Genomic DNA, 22,397 nt, shown 5'->3' with positions numbered 1-22,397 from the left:
ATTGGAAGGTGATAAACGTTTTTAACAGCTTTCCACGTTTTCATTCTTACAGTCCTTCTTGTTGAAGGAGAGAAATAGGCAATGCACTGGCAAAGGAGGCCACGTGCCTGCTCTGCTAAAACTGCAAATGTGTTCTGGATGCTCTGGATTTAGAGATCATAAACAGGAACATTGTAAAACTGCTGACAAAACACTATAAAGGCCTCTCCTTTCAATAGATTCAGCTATGAGGAGCTGCTGGTGACTGAGTACTGTACATATATTTGTATGAATTACAACTGTTACATTAACACAAGGCATTCAATGTTTAATCAACAAATAACAGAAAGTTGCCTGATAACAATTATGAATAAGTCGATGTTTAATGATTTTAAAAGAAAAAATTCAATCAGAATGCTTTGAAGCAATTTATAACTTTCAAATAATGACACGTAAGCCACATGTGATTTCTAATAGCTACTGAAAAGAGCATGCACTCTGGAAAGAAAAGCCCTGTAACCAATGCTCAGATTCCCTAAATTCTAGCTCCAAATATCAGACTGGCAGGACTGTGTAGGGTACAATCAGAAACTGGGTTGTCCAGAATTACCTTTGCCCAAAACTTCTACAGTATCAAAACCAGTTTGTACGAGTAATTGTAAGAGAATACTCCTTCATCTCCCCAGAACTGATGATAATGTAGAAACAGCATTTTCCAATTTGAGAAGGCAGAACACAAAGAGTAACAACTACAGAGAAATTCAACACAAATCTTGAATAGACATTTAAAGAAGATTAAATAGACTGAATTTGACAATTACAATTTTTGCTCCAGATCTGTTCAAATCAAACAGGGCTAGGGTATATGAAACAGATAGTAACTTCTTGAAGGCAAACAAACTGGAGATTAAAAAACAAGAGCTGGGGCTGTTCAGTTTGGAGAAGAGAAGGCTACAAGGTGACCTGATAGCAGCCTTCCAGTATCTGAAGGGGAGCTACGGGGAAGAAGGGGACAGACTCTTCAGCAGGGACTGTAGTGACACAACAAGGGGAAATGGCTTCAAGCTCAAAGATGGTAGATTTAGGTTACATGTAAGAAAAAAAATATTGTACAGTGAGGGTGGCGAAGCACTGGAACAGGTTGCCCAGAGATGTAGTAAATGCCCCATGCCTGCAGATTTCCAAGGTCATGCTGGATCAGGCTCTGAGCAACCTGATCTAGCTGTGGTGACCCTGTTCGTTGCAGGGGAATTGGACTAGATGGCCTTAAGAGGTCCCTCCCAGCTCTAAGGATTCTATGATTCTATAAATAAAAAATAATTTGATTTACTTCCGATCTCAGATGCCTACAAATTGCACAGATTCTGAGTCCCCGCATGCTTTACAGCTACAGAGACAGCAGCATCTTTATTTTCAGCTGAAAACCCGCAGTACTTTCCAAGCAGTCACAGAGTAGACAGCAGCAGAGAGGCTACCTCAGCCTACTCAGGCAAACAAGTACAGAACCTCACAAACCCATCCAACAGCCAACTTCCTCATGGAGCACTACTGATTGATCACTTCAGCCTGCATCATAAAACCAATCTGACTTCAGATCCTGCAGTCAAACTTGGAAACACTTCACTTAATGCGGTTAACTTCATTCAGATTAATAAGTATTAGGGTTGTGAAGCAAGTAATTATAATTAGCAAAAAAATAATAATAACAAAAATAGTCAACTCTTGCTTTATTAAGACACCAGCAATTAAATTATATTTAACTATGCTGTATACAGATCTTTACCAACAACACAAGAATCTTGGTCACTAAATCTCCTTGGTTCTTTATTATCAGAAAATTTGATTTTAAATGCTAACAACAGTGGCAGAGAAGATGTAAAAAATGTTCCTCTCCAATCCCGAACCAAAAGCAGTGCATTTAGATTTTAAAGCAATAATCTTGCAGAAATGTCACTGTATTTCTCAATAGTACACTTAAACAAATAGTCCAATAGCTGGCTACCATACTGAGACAGTCTAAAACTTAAAGATCTTTTTCTTTTACTATAATTTTTCATGCAAAAAATTTCCAGTTCTGCATCAGTTAAACTACTTCCCTTCTAACGTCCTTTCTTTTTTAGCTCCAAGTATTAAACAAAACATGATACAGGAAGATAAATTACGCTGTTTGGATGCAGGAATAAAATATTTATTCTCTATAGCCAACAATCAAATAGTAAAAGTGAACCTGTATGGCAAGTACAGAAATTCTGTCTATAGCTCTCTCTTGATCCATCAAAACACTCTCATTAAAACATCAACAGGACCCTATTTTCAGGATCTCCTGAATGAACTGAATGATGTTCATCAGTTCATTTTTATTTCACTGTTTCTTCCCTATCTATGCCACAGGTCTTCAGACATATTATCCACAAATGCTTGGCCTCTGTTTTGGGCAGAGAAATGACTGAAAATGTCTGAAAATAGGCTGAAGAGAGCTACAAGTTTATAGATTAACTCCCATCAAGTAGCTTAATAGTGTTTTCCCTATTTTATGTAGAGTGTTTATCTCAAAAGCTGAAATAATGCCAAGACAAAACAGAGTAAAGATAAAAAAAACCTTTTTTCAGGACATTACTTGAACATGCCAACTTTCAGCTAAACAATGTTCCACCAAAATTATCTCAGCCTGCAAATTCCTGCACCTCATCAAGTGAAAAAACATACTGTCTTCTTACACATGGAAAGCTCTATCGTGTGAAGCCTCTTCTTAACCCTCTTCTTAGTGTCTCTTTGAAACTATATTCCACACAGAGTACCGCATTTCAACACACCATTTTACTCTTCATTATTGCTTATTCTCATTTTGATGTAGCAAACGTTTAAAAAAAAAAACCAACTATTTTTAGAGTCACTCATTGTTTTTATTATTTATATGATTCAGTTATTTATATAACGAAGTCTGACATTCGTCATAAGGATGGTACTAGTTCTATAACTGAGTTTTTAATGCGTGCTGGGTTTACCTGGCTAAGTCTTGGTAGCTGTGAGGCTGCAGGAGGGACTTTGCGAGCCCATGTCAGATCAGAGCCAGCTCCAGCTGCTCCAAGAGGGACACAGCGCCGCCCAAGCTGAGCCATGAGTGACGCTGGGTGTTCCTCTGGGAGTGGCTCATGGTGGAACAAGCTGTCTCCCTGCAGCCTATTGGTGTCACATGGAACAGATCTCCACATGCAGCCACGGAGGAGCCCGTGGTGCAGCAGTGGATGAGGCCTGAAGGAGGCACAGCCCATGGAGCACTTTCAGATGGATGGCAGCAGTCTGTTGGGAACGGCCTGTAGTGGAGCAGGAGGGCTGGGGGAGCTGCTGCCTGTGGGGACCTGCGTGGAGCAGTGCCTGAAGGGTGGGCCTGGTGGTACGGAGCTGTAATGGAGCTGTGCTGGGAGAGCTGCAGCCTGTGGGAAGCCCACACAGGATCAGTGCAGGAAGGAGAGCATTCCATGGAAGAAGAGGGAGGAGAGAGTAACCCCGAAGGAGCGGTGGAGAGGAAACAGTCTACCACAGCCCCCATTCCCTGTTCCCCTGCTCTTCTCAAAGGGAGGAGGTGGAAAGGGATGGATGAAGTTTGTAATTTTTATTTAGTTCTCACTGCTCAAAGACTCTCTACATTGTATTATTCTTTCAAGTCAGTTTTGCCTGTGACATTTATTAGTGAGTGATCTCCCCATCCTTATCTTAACCTACAAGCTCTTCTTTCCTTTATTTTCCTCCCCTGTTCTGTTGAGGGGGAGTGAGAGATCAGGATGGTGGAGCTTAGTAGGCACCTACACATGTTAAACCACCACATAATGACATAAGTGTTTCAACAATTTCTCCACCTCCAACTACCTTGTTTTGAAATCACAAGTATTTGTGATTTCAAATATATATCACAAAATACAATAAGTAGATGTACGATGTTCAAACTTAAAAGTCATGTATCTTCCTTTTTCTCTCACACTCTTGAATATTTTCTGCTAATGGGCATACTTTACCTCAGTGAAGCAAACGGGACTCTCTTTTCACTACCCAGCATGAAGCTTGTAAAAATACAATAGCTCCAAGAGCTAACCTTTATTCTTTTGTCCATTTTGCCCGACTAAGAAAACTCTTTCTTTTACAGCAAGCAAGCATATTATTTTTTAACCTTTCTGTATTATCTTTCTGCAACCACATTCAGAGTGTGCTGAAGATGAAGCACAAATAGAACTAAGTCTTGCTTGCTTAATTAAGCTTGCAAAGGCAGCACTCTTCCAACTTCTAAATTAACAAAATTTCTTCAGCACATCCCTTTGACACAACACAAAGCTACATCAGATACCTCACTTATCCAAAAAAACAGTAGCATCATAATGAAAATGATTTCTATTTCCTAAGCTTTCCACTTCCAAGGATCAAATACACATTTATTCATATACAATTATTTGTTAAGACTTTTGAAAAAAAAAAGTGTAAAGTGTAGACTCTCCAAAGTCCCAATATCTGCTTTGATAGCTATCCAGTAATATTTATAGAACTTCAGAAACATCACTATGACATGAGTTTTTTTCATTGCATTTAATTTCAATGTCAGTATTAAAGCCTCCTTAAAAAATTGCTTTATTCAAATTTTTCACTCATTCATACCACTACCGCACACAGAAGCCATCACATTGTTTGATTTACACTAAAGCACCAAAATTATTTCTATCTTCAAACTTATTTACCAAGAATTTACCTCAGTGCATTTCAAAAACATTTAAGAGACCAAGTAAGTGCCACCTATTTGGTTTCTTTTCTAAAATCTTACCTAAGTTTCAATTCCAAGACAAATTCCTACAATGTGATTAACATATCAACAGCTGACACATCACAACACATCAACACCCTGCCACCAATAACACAAAAAAGGAGAAAAATAAATTAGATTTTATGGGACTTTTTGGTGGTATCCTCTTGAGTAATTTTTTTTAGCCCTTCTCTGGATTTATTCCAATACATCACAGATTTCTCCCAACTGTGCTCATCATAATGCACCAACACATTGAGATTTATCTATTATTATCATACATTGATTTATCTTAATATTTTGGGAGGAAAAAAAAAAAAAAAAAAAAAAAACACTAGAAAACCACATTTATTATTCTGTACTAAGATATCCAGAAGAAGTAACTGAACAAATTCATTTGGAATAGCCTGGCAAATCCAGACATGGGCACAACACCACCAAGTACTTCATCAAGATGTTATTTCTAATTCCAACGTTTACTAAATAGTTCTAAACCGAGCAGTCCCCTGACTGCTCCGTAGAAGCACAAATATATTTGCAATGGGAACTTCAGGCAAAGAATTCTCCCTCAAAATCCAAGCTATATGAGATGCTGCATTGCAAAGGTAAGATCAAATAATTTTGTTGTTAAGATCTAAATGTATTAGTAATTGATCTGATGAGGTTAATGATGAATACATGAAACCACGTTGCATTCAGTGAACAAACTTCAGACTATTACCTGAAGTTGTCTGACTACAGTGTTGGTTATAAACTAAAAACAGAATGAAATAATAATATTTTTTGTTGGTGTTAATATTGTAATAAAGTTGAAAGGGGACTATATATTCTGTGATGAAGATGACACACTCAAGGTGATTGATTCTACCTTTCCACCCATCAAGTTGAAAGCTGTTAATGCTTCAAGGCAGGTAACAAACCTTAGAAACTGAATGTGACCAAATGAGCACTGAGGTCTTCATTCAACATTTGTTGAATGAAATACAAAATATATAAAAAGACTATTTCAAGATACATTTTAAAAGCTTCCTTTTTGTAAAGCATGCAGTTATGTTTTGTCATTAGTTTAACCTAAAATCAAACCAGTACAAGTTAAGATCTTAGGATCCTTTGGTAGACTTTTAAATCTTAAGATCTGCTTACATGCAGCTGGTTCAAAAAGAAACATTCTAGTAGGAAATATACCAGAGTTATTAAACGTCCAAATAAGACATTCAGCTCTCATCTCACATATCTGCAAAGATACATAAGATCATCTGCACTAGAAGTAACATACACATTATTTGCCCTGATATAGTTATCTCAGGATATGGGTATATCATTTATTCTTCATTCCAAGTAGAGGGTTTTGAATTATGTGCTTATAAAAATACGATTCCTTTCCAACTGTGGCAATGAAGAAAACACGTATGTATCAAATCTGCAACACCACCACTACTCAACCTTTCTTCTTCATTTTATCATGATTTTCCAAATGCTCTCAGGGAGAGACAACTGCAAGCACATGCTCATCTCCATGGTATGCTTGGCATGACCCTGTTCATACAGTATCCAATTCAATCTGTGATACACTCTGCCTACAATCTCAAAACCATTCATTGTCATTAGCATCACAGGTAATTCGTATTGCATCCCCGTTTGCTCGGAACTGCTACTAAGTTCCAGAGTATAGTGAAACTAATATTAACTGTGGGAGGATTCACCTCTCATCTGCTGCTTCAACAGAAAACAAATAGCTTAGCTGAGTGAAAGTAATATTTATACAAAGTTTTTTTCTCTATGTACAGATACAAGTACAAAAAATCTACATAGATTTGAGTTGCCAGACTCTGTCTGGAAGGACAAAGGTAGGATGCATGACATATGGTAGGAGAATTACGTTATTCTTTAGCACAACCTCTGCTTAGGGAAAAGGTACAAATAAGAGAGTATACTGACAGGGTGTAAACAGGAGAATATATTCTTCTGTGAAAAAATCTGTAATGAAAGTGGTATCTCTTTGCAGGCTGACATTAAGCTATGGACAGAAAGTACCCACTGACAATAATTTTTCTCAGTAAATGAAGGAAATTATAATCGGCTTTCTGGTGAAAAGTATTGGAGACAAACTGTATTGATTTACCTAGAGATTCATGTAAATTATATTCCAAAATGGAAGTTTATTGCAAATTAATGACTTTTTTCCAGGGGGGGGGAAAAAAAGAAAAAAGAAAGATCGCTTTGTTTGTTGGTGAGAATGGCTACTAAACAAAAACTTTTAAACAACTTGGAGCAAGGGAAATCCACTAAGTATGCTCATGTTGTACACTTATTACTTTGATAAAATGAACTTTTACAAGATAATGTAAACAAATCAAAGAAAAACTAGATTCCATCATTTCTACCCACTCAGTTGCCTGTATATATTCCACCATTTACAATCATGCCTTAAGGAATCCCCCTCTCCTTATTTTTATTCAAAACTACATTTCAAAAGCCTGGTGTTTTCCATAATAATATTTTGTGGTAGCACTGGTTTGATACTCATTGAGTAAAATAGCTCAGCTATAATGATATAACAATAATTATAAAAAATAATAATAGCTCAGTTCTGTATTAGAAACATACATGCATCGCCTTAGTCACACATGTGGTAGCATCACACAAAAAGTTAGGTGGGGAAAAAAATCAGGAAAAATGTACGATGAAGTTCAGTACTGAGATACTTCTTAGAGAATAGCACAGTGTGAAAATAACACACAGTTGTATTAAGATTCAGAATACGAATTTGCCATTATTTGCACAAAGTGCAATTATATCCACAAAGTGGGAAGACACAGAAAACAATAAAACATAATTCTCTTTTATATATGCAGGTAAAAATATCATTATTATTTCAGACAGAAAATACGAGTTGGTGGCACCTGCAACTTCAAACACACCACAATTCTAAGTAATTCAGATTGTTCAAATGAAGATCACAGTGTTCTGATGTGCATCTGTATGGATCTGTGTGGATAAATACAAGTGGATATTGTAGGGAGCATTAGAATAGGTTTAAAAACAGCCAAAAAAAAAAAAAAAAAAAAAAAAAAAGTAATTTCTCTAATTTATCTGTATCTGTAAATTTAAAATTACAGATTGCTAAGAGAATCATGTCATGAAAGTCTTTTAAAACTTCTTGAAGTAACATTCTACTTCTAAAGCAATTACAATTCTGAATTCAACATCTTTATGTATTACAAAGACTGAAAGTTTTGTACACAAGTTACCACCTACTGAGAAACTGATCATCTCTATCACAGCAGTAGATCTGAGGCCAGAAGAAGCAAATGCTAGAGGGAGATTTTTTATAGGTGCTGTTCTCAGGAAACGGCAAGTTTGTGATATAAGAACCAAACAGAGGATGCAGACAATGGCAGCAGTAAGATGATCAAAAACAAAAGATAAAAAACAAATTTAAACATTGGTGTTTTTAAATAAAAGAACACTCCATGATAACCATACAGCTGAAAGTACACTGATGACCCTATGACTATGAACATCCAACTGTGGAATGCACAGCAAGTGGCACATAAACATCATGACCAGACATGGAAACCATTTCTCATCCCCAAATCCTTGTGGTATTTTATTAGCATCCAAGTCAACAATATAAAGAGGGTAATTATGGTTTCTACTAAGTAAAAACTTTTAACCTGCACAACTTGAATGATGCTGCTATCATTGCAAACTGATGTATCAACATGTGTTTAAAAAAAATGTTACTTTGACAGCTGAACATAATTCAAACTAGCAAAATGAACTGACGCAATAATCATTCATGAGCTGTTCACGGGTAGCTATTGCTGACACTCAGTATTAAAATGTGGAATATGGAACTAGCAATTTATTTTTTTTTCACCCAGACTTTCAAATCATTCAACTTCATTTCAAAAAAAAGAAGGGGGGAACTTAGCATAATTTTTACTTCCATTTTTTAAATAGACGACTGTAACATTTTATTGAACAAAAGCAACAAAATAACCTCCTTTAACAAAGTATTATCTCAATAAATTCCGAGAGGTAGAAAACTGCTATTGTGTACTCATTAAGTATAATTTCTTCTCTCATATGATTACTGAAGTCATACATACATATTGTCTCCCACTGCATGTTTCATAATAAATATATTGATTGAATAGAATAAACTGGACATGGCCATTCTCAAGACCACAGCTCTCTTTATCACAAACAAATCAGGATAGAAAATAACTTTTTTTTTCCCTTTGAAACAGTCATAACTGCTTAAGGCTGTTACAGCACAAAACCAAAATATCTTCACAAATGTCTCCAAACAGTCAAGCTGAAAATCTAAGCCAAAGTTTCATTTAACAGCCTGTCAGTTTTTTGATGTGAAGTTAATGAATGCAGTGGCAAACAAATCCATCAAACCTAACATCAAAACAACTGCACTTCATCCCACCAAAGGGAAAAATACACCCTGCAGACCAGCGCTTTGATCTAACCTATCCACAGAAAAGGTGTTGCTAAGCAGCTCCCTCCAAAGAATATGGATGAGTAATTACCAACTTAATTTTACAAAAGAGAGCAATTATTTGTAAGTAGCCATAGTTTCAACAGATAAGGTCAGTAGACTTCTCTCTTCAGGTTCTGCACATCAGCTAGAGAATGAAAAGCTTTCCAACACAGAACTCTTCAACATTTAGAAACTTATCACGTTCTGAAATGAGCTACAATACAAAGGAATCATTATAATGATAAGTAAAATCATCTAGTGTGACTTCTATTCCTGATAGAAGGCAGTAGAATTTACATACATTTACGCTGAAGGAGAGTTCTCAAGTGGTGCCAGAACACACACACAGCAAGCAGTGAGAGTAGCATTTGGAAATGCCAATGTTTTCCCTTTTGAGAAAGCTTCTAACTGTATGGATAGCTATTGATGTGGTCAAGGGATAACAGAGACTTACGAGACGTTGAGACAAGAGGATTTGGAAAAGCAACAGATAAGGAAACATTTGGATTTAAACAGCAACAAAAGAAAGAGGGAAGGAAATAGTCTAAAATAATCACTGGCAAGTAAAAAAGAACTAGAAATCCCTCATCACATCATTTGGGCACTTTGTACACAGAATCTCCACCGCAACTCAGCCCTGTTTTTGTGAACTTCCTTCAACCATTGTGATTAGATGGAATCACGCAGTTCAGACACTGTGCACAAGGTCAGATAAAGCGTTACGTGAAAGGATCACTGTAAATAGGAAGTACTTGTCCACACTGACGCCTTTCAATCAACACTCACAAACAGCAGCAAGGTAAAAGAGAAATGCCAAGGGAAAAAAAATGGATTTCATTGATTTCATTTTCACGTAAATACAGCACTCAAGGTGCAGCCTCACCAAGGCTGAACACAGAGGGACAATCACTTCCCTGCTCCTGCTAGCAGCACTATTTCATCCAAGTCAGGATGCCACTGGCCATGCTGGCTACCTGGGCTCACCGCTTGCTCATGTTCAGCCAAGCAGCAATGAGCAAAACAATGCACATTCCCAGGTCCATTTCCTCCATACAGTCTTCCAGCCCCAAGCTTGTAGCGTTCCCTGGGACTGTTGCGGCCAAAGTGCAGGATCCAACACTTGGCCTTGGTGAACTTCATCCCACTGGTCTCAGCATAGCAATCCAGCCTGCGCAGATCGCTCTATAGGGCCTTCCTATCCCCAGGCAGATTAATACTCGCTCCCAACTTGGAGTCATCTGCTAACTTACTGAGGGTGTGCTCAGTGCCCTCATACAGGTCATCAATAAAGGTACTGAACAAGACAGGCCCCAGTAGCAACCCCTAAAGAATACCACTCATGACCGGCCAATAGGATTTAACTCCATCACCACATTCTGAGCCCAGTCCTACAGCCAGTTCTTCAGACAGCAGAGTGTATCTGTACAAGTCAGAGCCTAACACTTCCCTAGGAGAATACTGCGGGAGACAGTGTCAAAGACTTTGCTGAGGTCTATGTAGACTATGTCAACAGCCTTTCCCTCATCCACCAGGCGGGTCATCAGGAGATCAGGTTGGTCAAAGCAGATCCTCTTGAGCAGGACCTTCATGAACCTGTGCTAGCTGGATCTCATCTTCTGGTTGTTCCCCCAAATGCTGTGCAATCTCACTCAAGATTATCTGTTCCACAACCTTCCCTAGCACCAATGAAATCAGGCTGACAGGCCTGTAGTTCCCTGGATCTTCCTTACAACCCTTCTTCTAGATAGAAAGGCATCACATTGGCAAGCCTTCAATCCTCAGGTACCTCTGCAGTCGACCAGGAGCACGGATGGTAGAAGGCAGCTTGGCTGTTACCTCTGCCAGCTCCCTCAGCACCTTCACTTGGATTCCATCTGACCCCATGGACTTGTGGCAGTTCAGCTGGCATAATGGATCTCTAACTGCTTCCACCTCCATCAAAGGAGGTTTATTCTGTTCCCCGTCCCAGACTTCCAGGACAGGCAGTAGAGTACCCCAAGGGTAACTCGTCTGTCTTTTAAAGACAGACATAAAGAAGGCACTGAAAATTTCAGCCTTTCCTTATCCCCAGTGGTCACATTCCTTGCCACATCCAGTAAAGGATGGAGATTCTTCTTCTACCTCCTCTTACTGTTAATATATTTGTAAAAAAAAGTCTTTGTTCTCTCTTACTACAGTGGCCAGTGTTCAAGCTAGACTTTAGCCCTTCTCATTTTCTCCCTACATATCCTAACAGCTTCTCTGTACTCTCCCTAAGTTGCCTGGCTCTTCTTCTACAGGAGATAGATTCTCTTTTTCTCCCATTAGGCTTGTTTATCAGCTGCATCAGGAATTTATCTTCCACACACTCTAAAAACCTTCAAGACAGCTTATTCTGCACTATATTATATTTCCAGTGTATATTAGGAAAGTTGATGTCTGCTATGAGAACAAGGGCTGGTGATCATGCTACTTCTACCAAATGTCCACAGAATGCCTAGTCTGTCTCTTCATTCTAGATAAGTGGCCTATAACTGACTCCATCCAGCAAGTAAGCCTTGCTAGCCCTCCCCCTCACCCCTATCCATAGATAGCTTATCCTTCCCAGCCTCAAGCTGGGAACATCAAAATGCTCCCTAATATAGCCACGCCTCCTTCCATGCCACCACCTCTCCTTCCTTACTCATTCCCTCTGAAGAGCTTATAGCATCCTTTGCAGCACTCCAGTAGTGTTAGTGTTCTGGGAGCAATCCCAGGATGTTTCCCAGGAGATGAGTCTGGAGGCTTGCCAATGTGACTCACATCTACAGGAAGGGTTCTAAGGAGGACCAGGAAACTACAGGCCTGTTAGCCTGACCTTGGTGCCAGGGAAGGCTATGGAGCAGATTATCTTGAGGGAGATCCCGTGGCATGTGCGGGACAACCGGAGGCTCAGGTCTAGCCAGCATGGGTTCATGAAGTGCAGGTCCTGCTTGATCAACCTGATCTTCTATGATCTAGTGACCCCGCAGTACTCCATCTGATAGATGAGGGAAAGGCTGTTGATGTGGTTTACCTAGAACTTCAGCAAAGCCTTTGACACTGTCTCCCACAGTATTCTTCTGCAGAAGCTGGCAACCCGTGGCTTGGACAGGTACACTCTTGGCTGGATAAGAAACCAGCTGGAAGGCCAGGCCCAGAGAGTGGTAGTGAATGGAGTTAAATCCAGCTGGCGACCGGTCGTGAGTGGTGTTCCCCAGGGGTCGGTGCTGTGGCCTGTCCTGTTCAGTATCGTTGTTGATGATCTGGATGAGGCATTGAGTGCACCCTCAATAAGTTTGCGGATGACACCAAGTTGGCTGGAAGTGTCCATCTGCCTGGGGGTAGCGAGATCATACAGAGGGATCTGGACAGGCTGGAGAGCTGGGATGAGATTCAACAAGACCAAATGCTGGGTCCTGCACTTTGGCCTCAATAACCCCAGGCAACGCTACAGGCTTGAGGCAGAGTGGCTAGAAGACTGTGTAGAGGAAATGAACCTGGGGGTATTGATTGATGCTCGGCTGAACATGAGCCGACAGTGTGCCCAGGTGGACAAGAAGGCCAATGGCATCCTGGCTTGCATCAGAAAGTGTTGCCAGCAGGAACAGAGAAGTGATTGTTCCCCTGTACTCAGCTCTGGTGAGCACATCAACTACTGTGTCCAGTTTTGGGCTCCCTCTGCAAGAAAGACATTGAGGCCCTGGAGTGGGTTCAAAGAAGGGCAACAAAGCTGGCGAGGGGTCTGAAGCACAGGCCTTATGAGGAGCGGCTGAAGGAGCTGGGAATGTTCAGCCTGGAGAAGAGGAGGCTCAGGGGAGACCTTATTGCTCTCTATAACTTCCTGAAGGGAGGCTGTAGTGAGCTGGGGGTCGGCCTCTTCTCTCGTGTAACTGGTGATAGGACCAGACGGAATGGTTTCAAGCTGCGCCAGGGGAGATTCAGGCTGGACTTTAGGAAATACTACTTCTCTGAAAAAGTGGTCAGGCAATGGAATGGGCTGTGGAGGAGTCACTGATCCTAGAGGTGCTCAAGGAACATTTGCACATTGTGTTGAGGGACATGGTTTAGTGAGAACTATTGGTAATAGGTGGATGATTGGACTGGATGATCTTTTCCAGTGAAGTCATACTTTGCCTGCAGCAAACTCCTCCTGCTGTTGGCACACTGCATGCATTGGTGCACTTCAGCTGAGCCATCTGGCTCACCCCCAGTCCCTGCACTTTTCCATCACACTCATCTCTAGTGAGCCCCAATTTAAATTCCTTCCAATTTAACAGCTCCTGAGCTAAGGTCCTTTCCCCCCTTCGGCACAGGTGAGACCAGCTAAAGCCATTTCTCCAATTTTCCATTCTTTGTTCTATATATATATATATGTGACACACACGCACACACACACACATTTATTTTTTTTTTAATTCTGCTTAAGTTTATATCAGTCACGTATTCTATGGCCTTTGTTCTTCCTACTCATCATCCTTTGTCTCTCACTCCAAGTGCACTTGACTCACAAAACACAGCCCAAAGTAGCAGCAGTCATAGAAAATAGCACACTGGGAGCAAGCTGGTAATATTTTCCATATGTTGCCCAAGTGAAAGTCTGGCACCAACCCTGTAAAACAAGGTGGAGCTACTTTCCTGCTTCCAGGGCCCAGCCACCACAGGTAGGCAGGCTACACACACTAAAACCAAGATCACAAGTTCAGCATTTTTAATGACAGAAAATCATTTGGGGAATCTGCATCTGTAGTTTGTGCTTAACTGATGTTTACAGTACTTACAGCCTAAATGATCTCTGATTTAATTAACATTTGCAATCGATTTCACAGAATATTTATCATTCCATTTTGTGCAGGAAAGCAATATCGTCACACAGACTAAATATTTACTGCAACTTTAATGGAAATCTTTGCTTGATTTCTTTTTTTTTCCCCAAATTAATGTAGAATGAATATTGACTGTATTTCAGGAGTTTTTCTTTTTCTAAGACAGAAATTCAGCTGTAAGCAATTAGAAGCTATTCTGTAAAAATGAATGTGTTCCTGTAGGAAGACAAATAATCAGTCATCAACATGCAATATTCTCTGAGGACACTAGAGTAACTAACTGACCTAGATATTGCTGTATTTTGCTGATAAAGGCAATTTCTGAAGCACCAAACCAAGCGACTAAGAGACCCAAACCATATTTTTCAAGTGCAATTCTTGTACATATAACATAAACAAAGAATAGATGAGTTAAACACAGCATCAGCACTCAGAAGAATGACAAATGAGAATGTAAAGACACTTTTTTGTTTTTTATCACATTATCGGAGCACTTACAAAAATAAAAGTACCCTTTGGGCACACAGACCAGTATTTAGTATTTTCAGAAAATTTTCTGAAGTTGTTATAAAAGGAATCATAGCTACACTTTAGTATTTCTAGAAAGGCCATAATAAAGAAGCATAATATCTGATTTGCAATAGCTCTGTAAGTTAGTTATGCTTTCAAAGTGTCATGAAATTACACTTCAAGAATAGATAGCTACATAAAATGCTTTCTCTTTGATCAGCTTGTTTACCCTATTTGTACAGCATAAGCAAATATAGACGTGTATTACAAAGAATTTCACTATTTGTCACTTCTTACTTACAAAATTCCAGTTAAAAAAAAAAACGTAGAACTCTATTTGTACTTCCTAGCATTTTCTTTTTCATTTAAAAAAGATAAAAAAGAAGCTTTGTCATGTATTTTTTGTAATAAGTAATAAAAATGAGTAACTTTTACACTGCTATCATTTGCCAAAGAATCTAGACTCACATTTGACTGTGGCATCTAAGATTTCTCTACAGAAGCTGAAATTGATTCAGCTGCTCATTTAAAACTTTGAAATACATTTAAATCCAACTTAAATTCAACCGAGCTTGTATTTCTTATATATGCACACACAAACAGTACTGCTCCTATGCCTGGTCCGGTGGTTGGCGACCCTGCACATAGCAGGGGGTTGAAAGTAGGTGATCATTATGGTCCTTTTCAACCCAGGCCATCCTTTGATTCTACGATTCTGATTCTACGTGTAATGACCACAGAGGACAATGTCCTAAGATCAAAGTCATATCAATGTGCTATACTTTTCATTAATTAAAACTGTACTTAAAGTATATATGCCAAGGCCATCCAGCTAAAAATTCAGAATTTCAGAAACAATCTAGAAATGATATAAAGCAATATAATTTCTTTGCTTTAACCAATTATCTTCTTGTTCTGTTCAATCTGATCATGACTTAACTTTAGGATATAATACAAAAAATGAGAGTCCATACTGGAGGCATAAAACAATGTATTGGACAACAGTATTGGAGCTGCTGCACACAGAAAGGTAGACTGTCCTTTTTAAAATGTAATAAAAATAAAACTTGTACACTACAAGGCATGTAGTTGAAGGTATCACTACCTTTCCTGCAACCAAAGATAAAATTTACCACTCTTGAGACTCAACTGAGTCAATTTTAGAGCTGTAGCACACTCATCCTTTTAAAACAGACAACAGTTTTACCTGCCACAATTAACTAAGTTCTGTGTCCATGCCCATATTCTTCTCAACTTTGTTTTACTGAAGTACTGTACTGAAATTCTGAACTACCTTTGGCGGTGCACTCCTTGCCCTCTCACCCAGCCTGGTTGTTATGTCCAAGAGCAAGTGCATACGACGAGGTGCAAAAGATCTTGTCTTTGTGACCAGTAGCAGTCAAGGCCTCATGGAGACAGTTAGTAACCCACCACATTGACTCAGACTGAGTGCTTTGAGAACTGATGACAGGCACCTAGCTCAACAGATCCAATTCTAAGTTGTATGACTATGAGTCAATCATCTTACTCCATAAATACAAAGCAGCCTAAGAATCCTTTTTGAGAGTTCTTCTTGCAAGCAGCTGGCTGCACACCAGAATCTCCCCGAGTACAGACACCTCTCAAGGTTACTTAATGCCTGTGCAGAGATTTACCGAGGATATGGTGATGCACTCCTGACAGATTCTCAGTAAACTATATAGCGTTTTTGAACTACACAAGCTTTGCTAAGATTTGATATTAGATTCACTATGCACACGGCCACCACCCCCCTCTGTGTAGCAAAGAGTCAAGGATATCTAGCCACTTCAAAACTTGTTAAGTGGCTGTCACAACTGTTCAAATTAACACATTGTATCTATTTCACATCAATAAATATCTTTTTGTCTTCCTCTTAAGAATGAAGTGTGCAGTGCTTTAGCCCCCATCCATGACACTAACAAAAATTTAAATCTTTTTTAAATTACTTACTAGTCACAGGGACCTGGACAAGCTTGAAAAGTGGGCCCATGTGAACCTAACGACATTCAGCAAGGCCAAGGGCAAGGTGCAAAATCTGACATTTTCAAAGACCAAAGACCTTGGAGGCAACCCATTCTCACCAAAATCTGTGAATGAAATTTGCCAACCCAAGCGATGGGTCAGAAAGCCAACACTGCTTTACTGTAGCACAGCAGATTGCTCCTCCTAGCACATATACCCAAGATCTAAAGCACACAGACTGTGTACATTTTAAAATGTGAATATTCCACAAAGTGCCTCCCTATTCCTAGAATTGCAACACATACTGTAAGTTAGTACTTCTCATGCACTGTGTTAACATAGGATTTTTGCAAAGAGGTCTTTGGTGGTTGCAAGGTTCCACTGGAAGGTGTTGTCTGGGTAAAAGGTCATGTATTATGTAGGCCAGGTCCCATATTTGGTCAAGAACTTTACAAAAAGGCATGGCTGCTGACTAAGTTTCTGATCAGTGTGTCAACTTTGTTATGGTGCCTATACTATCAATCCCATGGTCTCTGATCGTATCCTGCTCAACCAAAGGATAGTCTTCTGTTCCTCAGACTCACTCTCTTCCTCCAGGGTGCAGGGTTCCTAAGGGGCAATCTTTGTAGTGAAGACAGAATCAAAGAAGCCATTCAGTATCTCTGCCTTCTCAGCATCTCCTGTTACCAGGGCACCCACCTCATCAGTAGTACACTCACATTTTCCCCAGCTTTCCTTTTACTGTTAACACACTTAAAAAAACCTTCCTTGTTGTCCTTGACCTCCTTTGCCAGACTGAATTCCAAGTGGGTTTAAGCCTTCCTCATTGCATGCCTGCACGCCCTGACAGCTTTTCTACATTCCTCCCAGGTGGCCAGGGTTTTTTTCCACATTTCATAAATTTTCTTCAATGCATTGCAGGAACTGTGCAGGCCTGGCTGTCTTGCAAGTGGAACAGATATCAGAACGGTTAAGGTGTCCTGCAAGAACTAGTGACAGGATCACAAAGCTACTTCCAGGTGTCCGCAGAAGGCCTTATCAACTTCCTCCTCCTGATAAGGTAGCCTGTAGTATACATCCACAACAGTGTCACCTATATTAAGCTGCTCCTTAAGTATCACCCACAAGTTCCTCCTTTGATCATCATTCACCCCTTAAAGTAAAGCTCAATACGCTATAATTGCTCTCTCACACAAAGAGCAGCTCCATCACCTCACTTTACCAACTTATCTCTCCTAAATGGGACATACCCATTCATGACAGCATTCCAGTCATGCAGGCTTTCCCATCATGTCTCCATGATCACAGTGAGATCATGGCCCTGTGACTGCACGCATCTCTGGTTCTTCCTCTTTATTTCCTATGTTGCATGCATTAGAACACAAGCACGCTAGGGAAAAAGAAGAATTCTAGAGGAATACAAGAAGATTTCATGTAGGCATACTAATTCTTGGGGTGTCTGGCCTTCTGGCTTTTTTCATTACAGGTAGCTAAGGAACATCTGTTATTTTTACTGCTGCCTTTCTTCATTCCCTAATTAATTGCAACGGCACAAGCACTGCCTTTATGGACCCCAATGACTCATATATCCTCAATACATTTAACTTCCACTTGAAAATTTCCATAAAAAGAAATTGTTTTTAAAGAACATTACACGGATTTAGCTGAGAACAAAATCAGTACTGAAAGGAATACATGCTGCTGGGAATTAAAAAAAAAAAAAAAAAAAAAAGAAAGAAGAGTAACTACAAATAGAAGTGGCAGGGTTAGATACTACCTGAAAGTTCCCCACTTCTCATTGACTTCAATAGATTATTACCAAAAAGATGCAACAGAAATCCCTTTAACAACAGTTCTCTCAGTGACTTACCAACTTCGCTGCTTTTCCATAATCAATCCATCTGATGGTTGCAAAGTTTGTTGACTCTGCACAGTTGAAGCCATGGTTAAATCCTGCATGGTATCCATATGGGAAAGTGATCATAAATTCCCCTGCCTCTTGTGTAACCTGTTGCATTAAAAAAAGAAAGTGAAGCGTTTTACAAAAACAGTTCTGCTCTTGAACCAATTAAAATTACACTGTTCCTTTACCGTTATTTAGATAGAAAAAAATTTCTCCTTCCACACAACTGTCATTTCATAAAATCATAGAATTACAGAATCACAAGGTTGGAAAAGACCTATAAAGATCATCTAGTCCAACCATCCTCCCACCACCACTGCTACCACAAGCACTAAACCAGATCTCTCAGCTCCTCAACCAGATGCCTCTTGAACACTGCCAGGGATGGCGACTCCAACACCTCCCTTGCAGGCCATTCCAGTGCCTGACCATTCTCTGAGAGAAAAAGTTTTTCCTCTAACCTAAACCTCTTCTGGTACAACTTGGTACTTCAATAACTTTAATACATGTAGAAATGCAATGCTTGAGACAATGTTATTTACTTTAACTGGAATACCTCCTCAGTATAGCTTCATGTATCCCTTCACAAAATCAGAAATTACTTTCAAAGAAGTAAATCTTGGAGGTGTTTTCTGATAATATGTGGAAGAACAGGGAGCTAGAAAAGACAGAGGAAAGAATGTACCAATCTTCCTGAGAGGGATCAGAGATACAATGGACTGAAAATATCCATAGTTATCATCCCTAAGTACTAGAATGCAATGAAGAAATTATTCTGTTCACCACCCTCAAGATGATTCCCTGAAATCGCACCAGAAGTATTCTGCTATTCTTGGAAAAAAACCTTATCCCCAGCCTTCTCTCATACTCACCTGAGGGACTGATTAGGCTTTTAAGCTATAGTGATGATCCAGCATAAAATAGAAGAAACTAAGTTAGTGAGCCTTGACACAGAAAACATGTTTTATACCAGTGGAATATACTAGAAGGAAAACAGTGAAAACACATTACATTATGTTCACCTGAGGCAGTATCTTCAGATCACTTTGTATAGGAAAGAAAACTACCAATTCCACTGCACCAGGCCCTAATTATTACATTTATTAACACATAACAGGATTCTTGAGCTGGATATACCATGCAGAACATTTGAACTTTAAATTGTTATTTTAAATGCACAAGCATTACTTCAAAATTAAATGTAATGTGCTTCTGTCCTTATCCTCTTTCTCTATAGGCACAGTTTAAGAGAGAATAATTCTGGTACTACTTATGACCATAACTCCACATACTTAAGTACAGGTGGCCTCAGAGAAGATCCTCAAAGAGGAATAGCTTAACTACACTTAAGATTTGGTACTGCATTAGAAAATAAGCAAGGGTAGTTCTGAGTCATTATTCTGTTATTTCCAAGTACAGCAAAGAGCATTCAAAATAAATGCTTGCTGAGGCTACTGATTCAACAAGAAATTACAGGTAGAAGAAAAAGAAGAAGAAAAAAAAGCTAAAAATACTGTGATAGTAACTGTATTTTGCACAGTCTCAAAGAAACCAAATTCCTATCAGTTACCAACACCAGACATAAAATTCTTCTAGAAGAAAATAAAAAAATAAAATAATTAAAAAAAAAAAAAAAGTGGGGTAAGATAAGCAAAAGATTGGTCAGGATATTCTCTTTCACGGTGAAAAACAACCTCTTATCTTCCCACACTTGGATGGACTGGTGCTCTCCTCCAGAGCCGAAGAAAAATAGTCAGCACTTATTCGTCACTCACTAATATCTGTCCAGGAGATTAAAGCATCAGTAAAGACCACCAAAGACTGTATCAAGGACAAACTAGTCAGAGACTAGAAATGGTACAAGGTCTCCTCAACCATCTGACAAGAGTTAATCTGTAAGCTAGAAGATTCAGAAGTAAAGGGTCAAATGAGCTTTACATGAAAACAGCAACAGAAGACAGCACCACTAAAAAGTAATCTAAGTTCAGCAGATAATCTGAGTAATGATGAATGTCTGCTCAAAAAATTGTATTCACTGATTACAGGGAAATAAGGAGACTTCCTAGAGATGAAATAGATTTATTTTCATTGTATGACAATGCTTTGCAAAGAAATATCGTATGATTTTAAGTAGCAAAAATTGAGAGACTTGAAACAATTCAATAAATCAAAATCACATTTTGAGACATTTTTCTAATAAGAATCTGTTTTTGCAAGCCCCTTTCTTCTCTTTCAAAATTTTCATCTACTAGTTGTTAAAATTCCTTTCTTTGCTTTTTACGTGTGGTGCAAGAATAAGCACAAAGGTTTAACACTTCACCAATTGATAAATTGCTGATAGTCTTATGCAAAGAGGGAGAAAAAAAAAAAAAAAAAAAAAAAACCAAGAAAAATATGCTGAGCTGAAATACAAAGCATTGAAAAATTGTATTTTACATTTTTCATTTGCATTTTGCAAGGTTAATATTTTGAGGGGTTCATACGTAGCATATACATGCAAACACAGATACAGATGCATATATTATAAATGCTACTATAGTACTTCAACAATCACTGTGGGAATGTTTAAGAAGGATTATTCTCAATGCCAGCAATTCCAAAATTTATCTCAATACACCCTCCCACTGCTGACAGTTTAGCAGGTGTTCTATTGCAACAAGCACCAGTTCAGCTGCCACCTGGTAGGCGTAGGCTGTCTTATCAGCGTTCAGCACATTTCCAGTTCTATCACTTTGAGCCATGAGAGATCACAGCCTGGTTTTCTCTATTCACTTTCTCACTGAATCCCATTAATTACAATTACACTTGGGTACAGACTGCTTCTTCCCAACACTATTTGACAGAACCAAACTTAAAATATTTAACTATTTCTAGCACTTTCATTTAAAAAAACTGAAGAACAGATTCAATCAATACAGTGAATTAAGAACATCAGATCCTTTACCCACCCCAAATGTGTGGTACTGAAAACAAACCAGCATTCACCAAGATGCTACCTTAAACACTAACCACCAAAAATTATACTGTTCAGAGTAATGTTCAGTAAATCCAACATCATAAATCGAGCTATAAAACCTTCCTGTTTGGAAGGATACATCTGACACTTCTGATAAAGCATAAGATTATGAAGGGAATCAGTACTTACCTGTATATTACAAAGCTGAACTCGGCAGCTACAATGACAATATATCATTCAGAAAACAAACTTTTTATGTAATTTATTCAAAAAGCTTGCTTTCCAAGGCAGGCTGTATCATTCTAAAAGCCCACATTTCTCCAGTTTTATACATATGTTAATTTAAGCATAAAAATAGATATAATCTTTCAAAAGGCAAGAACAAATGAGTGGCGTCATACCATACAAAAATCTACCTTACTCTCTGCTTCTGTGCCTTAAGAAAAATGCTGCATTTCCCAGATGCTTTTTTAATCAACCTTTAACCTTCTTAAATTTGTATCTATTCAGTTTTACCACAAGCATATAACTCCTAGTACCAGTTCCTGTTAATTTAGTAGTAACTATTGTAGTTGCAGACAATGGAGTAGATACTTGAGAATATTTCATATTGTTGGCAAATCTCTCTCAAGACATAATCGAGAAATAATCTTTAATTGTATTTACTTCTTGAACAAGGGATTGATTTCAGATGGTATTAAAGGCTAAAAAGTGCATAATATATTATATCACCCTACCAGTTCTGAGCTTATTTCATATTCATTCACTTGAAATACTGCATGCTGTATTTCTTATCGTTATACATAATATATAGAAAAGCATAATTCAAGCAATTCCATGGGCTACATTTAATACTGTTAGATAAACATCAACAAAAAGAGATGGGAAGTATTGCATAATCTAGGAAGGGGAATGTGGGAAGCTAACTACATATACAAAGGCCTATATGGTATCAATAT

The 22,397-nt window shown here is 38.7% G+C and overlaps 1 protein-coding gene across 2 annotated transcripts in view; it reads right to left on the bottom strand.

The window, feature by feature from the left end:
- Positions 1–22,397, bottom strand: part of KDM4C (lysine demethylase 4C) — a 301,610-nt gene that overhangs the window by 204,828 nt on the left and 74,385 nt on the right. For both annotated transcript variants that reach the window (XM_042877489.1, XM_042877490.1), the window contains exon 8: positions 18,450–18,587. In XM_042877489.1, coding sequence (XP_042733423.1) covers positions 18,450–18,587 — 138 coding nt within the window. The remainder of the gene's footprint in view (positions 1–18,449; positions 18,588–22,397) is intronic.

Source organism: Lagopus leucura, unplaced genomic scaffold, assembly GCF_019238085.1.
Source record: "Lagopus leucura isolate 7727_CA_CO unplaced genomic scaffold, USGS_WTPT01 Super-Scaffold_100018, whole genome shotgun sequence".
Classification (NCBI taxonomy): domain Eukaryota; kingdom Metazoa; phylum Chordata; class Aves; order Galliformes; family Phasianidae; genus Lagopus; species Lagopus leucura.
The sequence above is the reverse complement of the archived record's forward strand: the minus strand, read 5'-3'. Positions and strand labels throughout refer to the sequence as shown.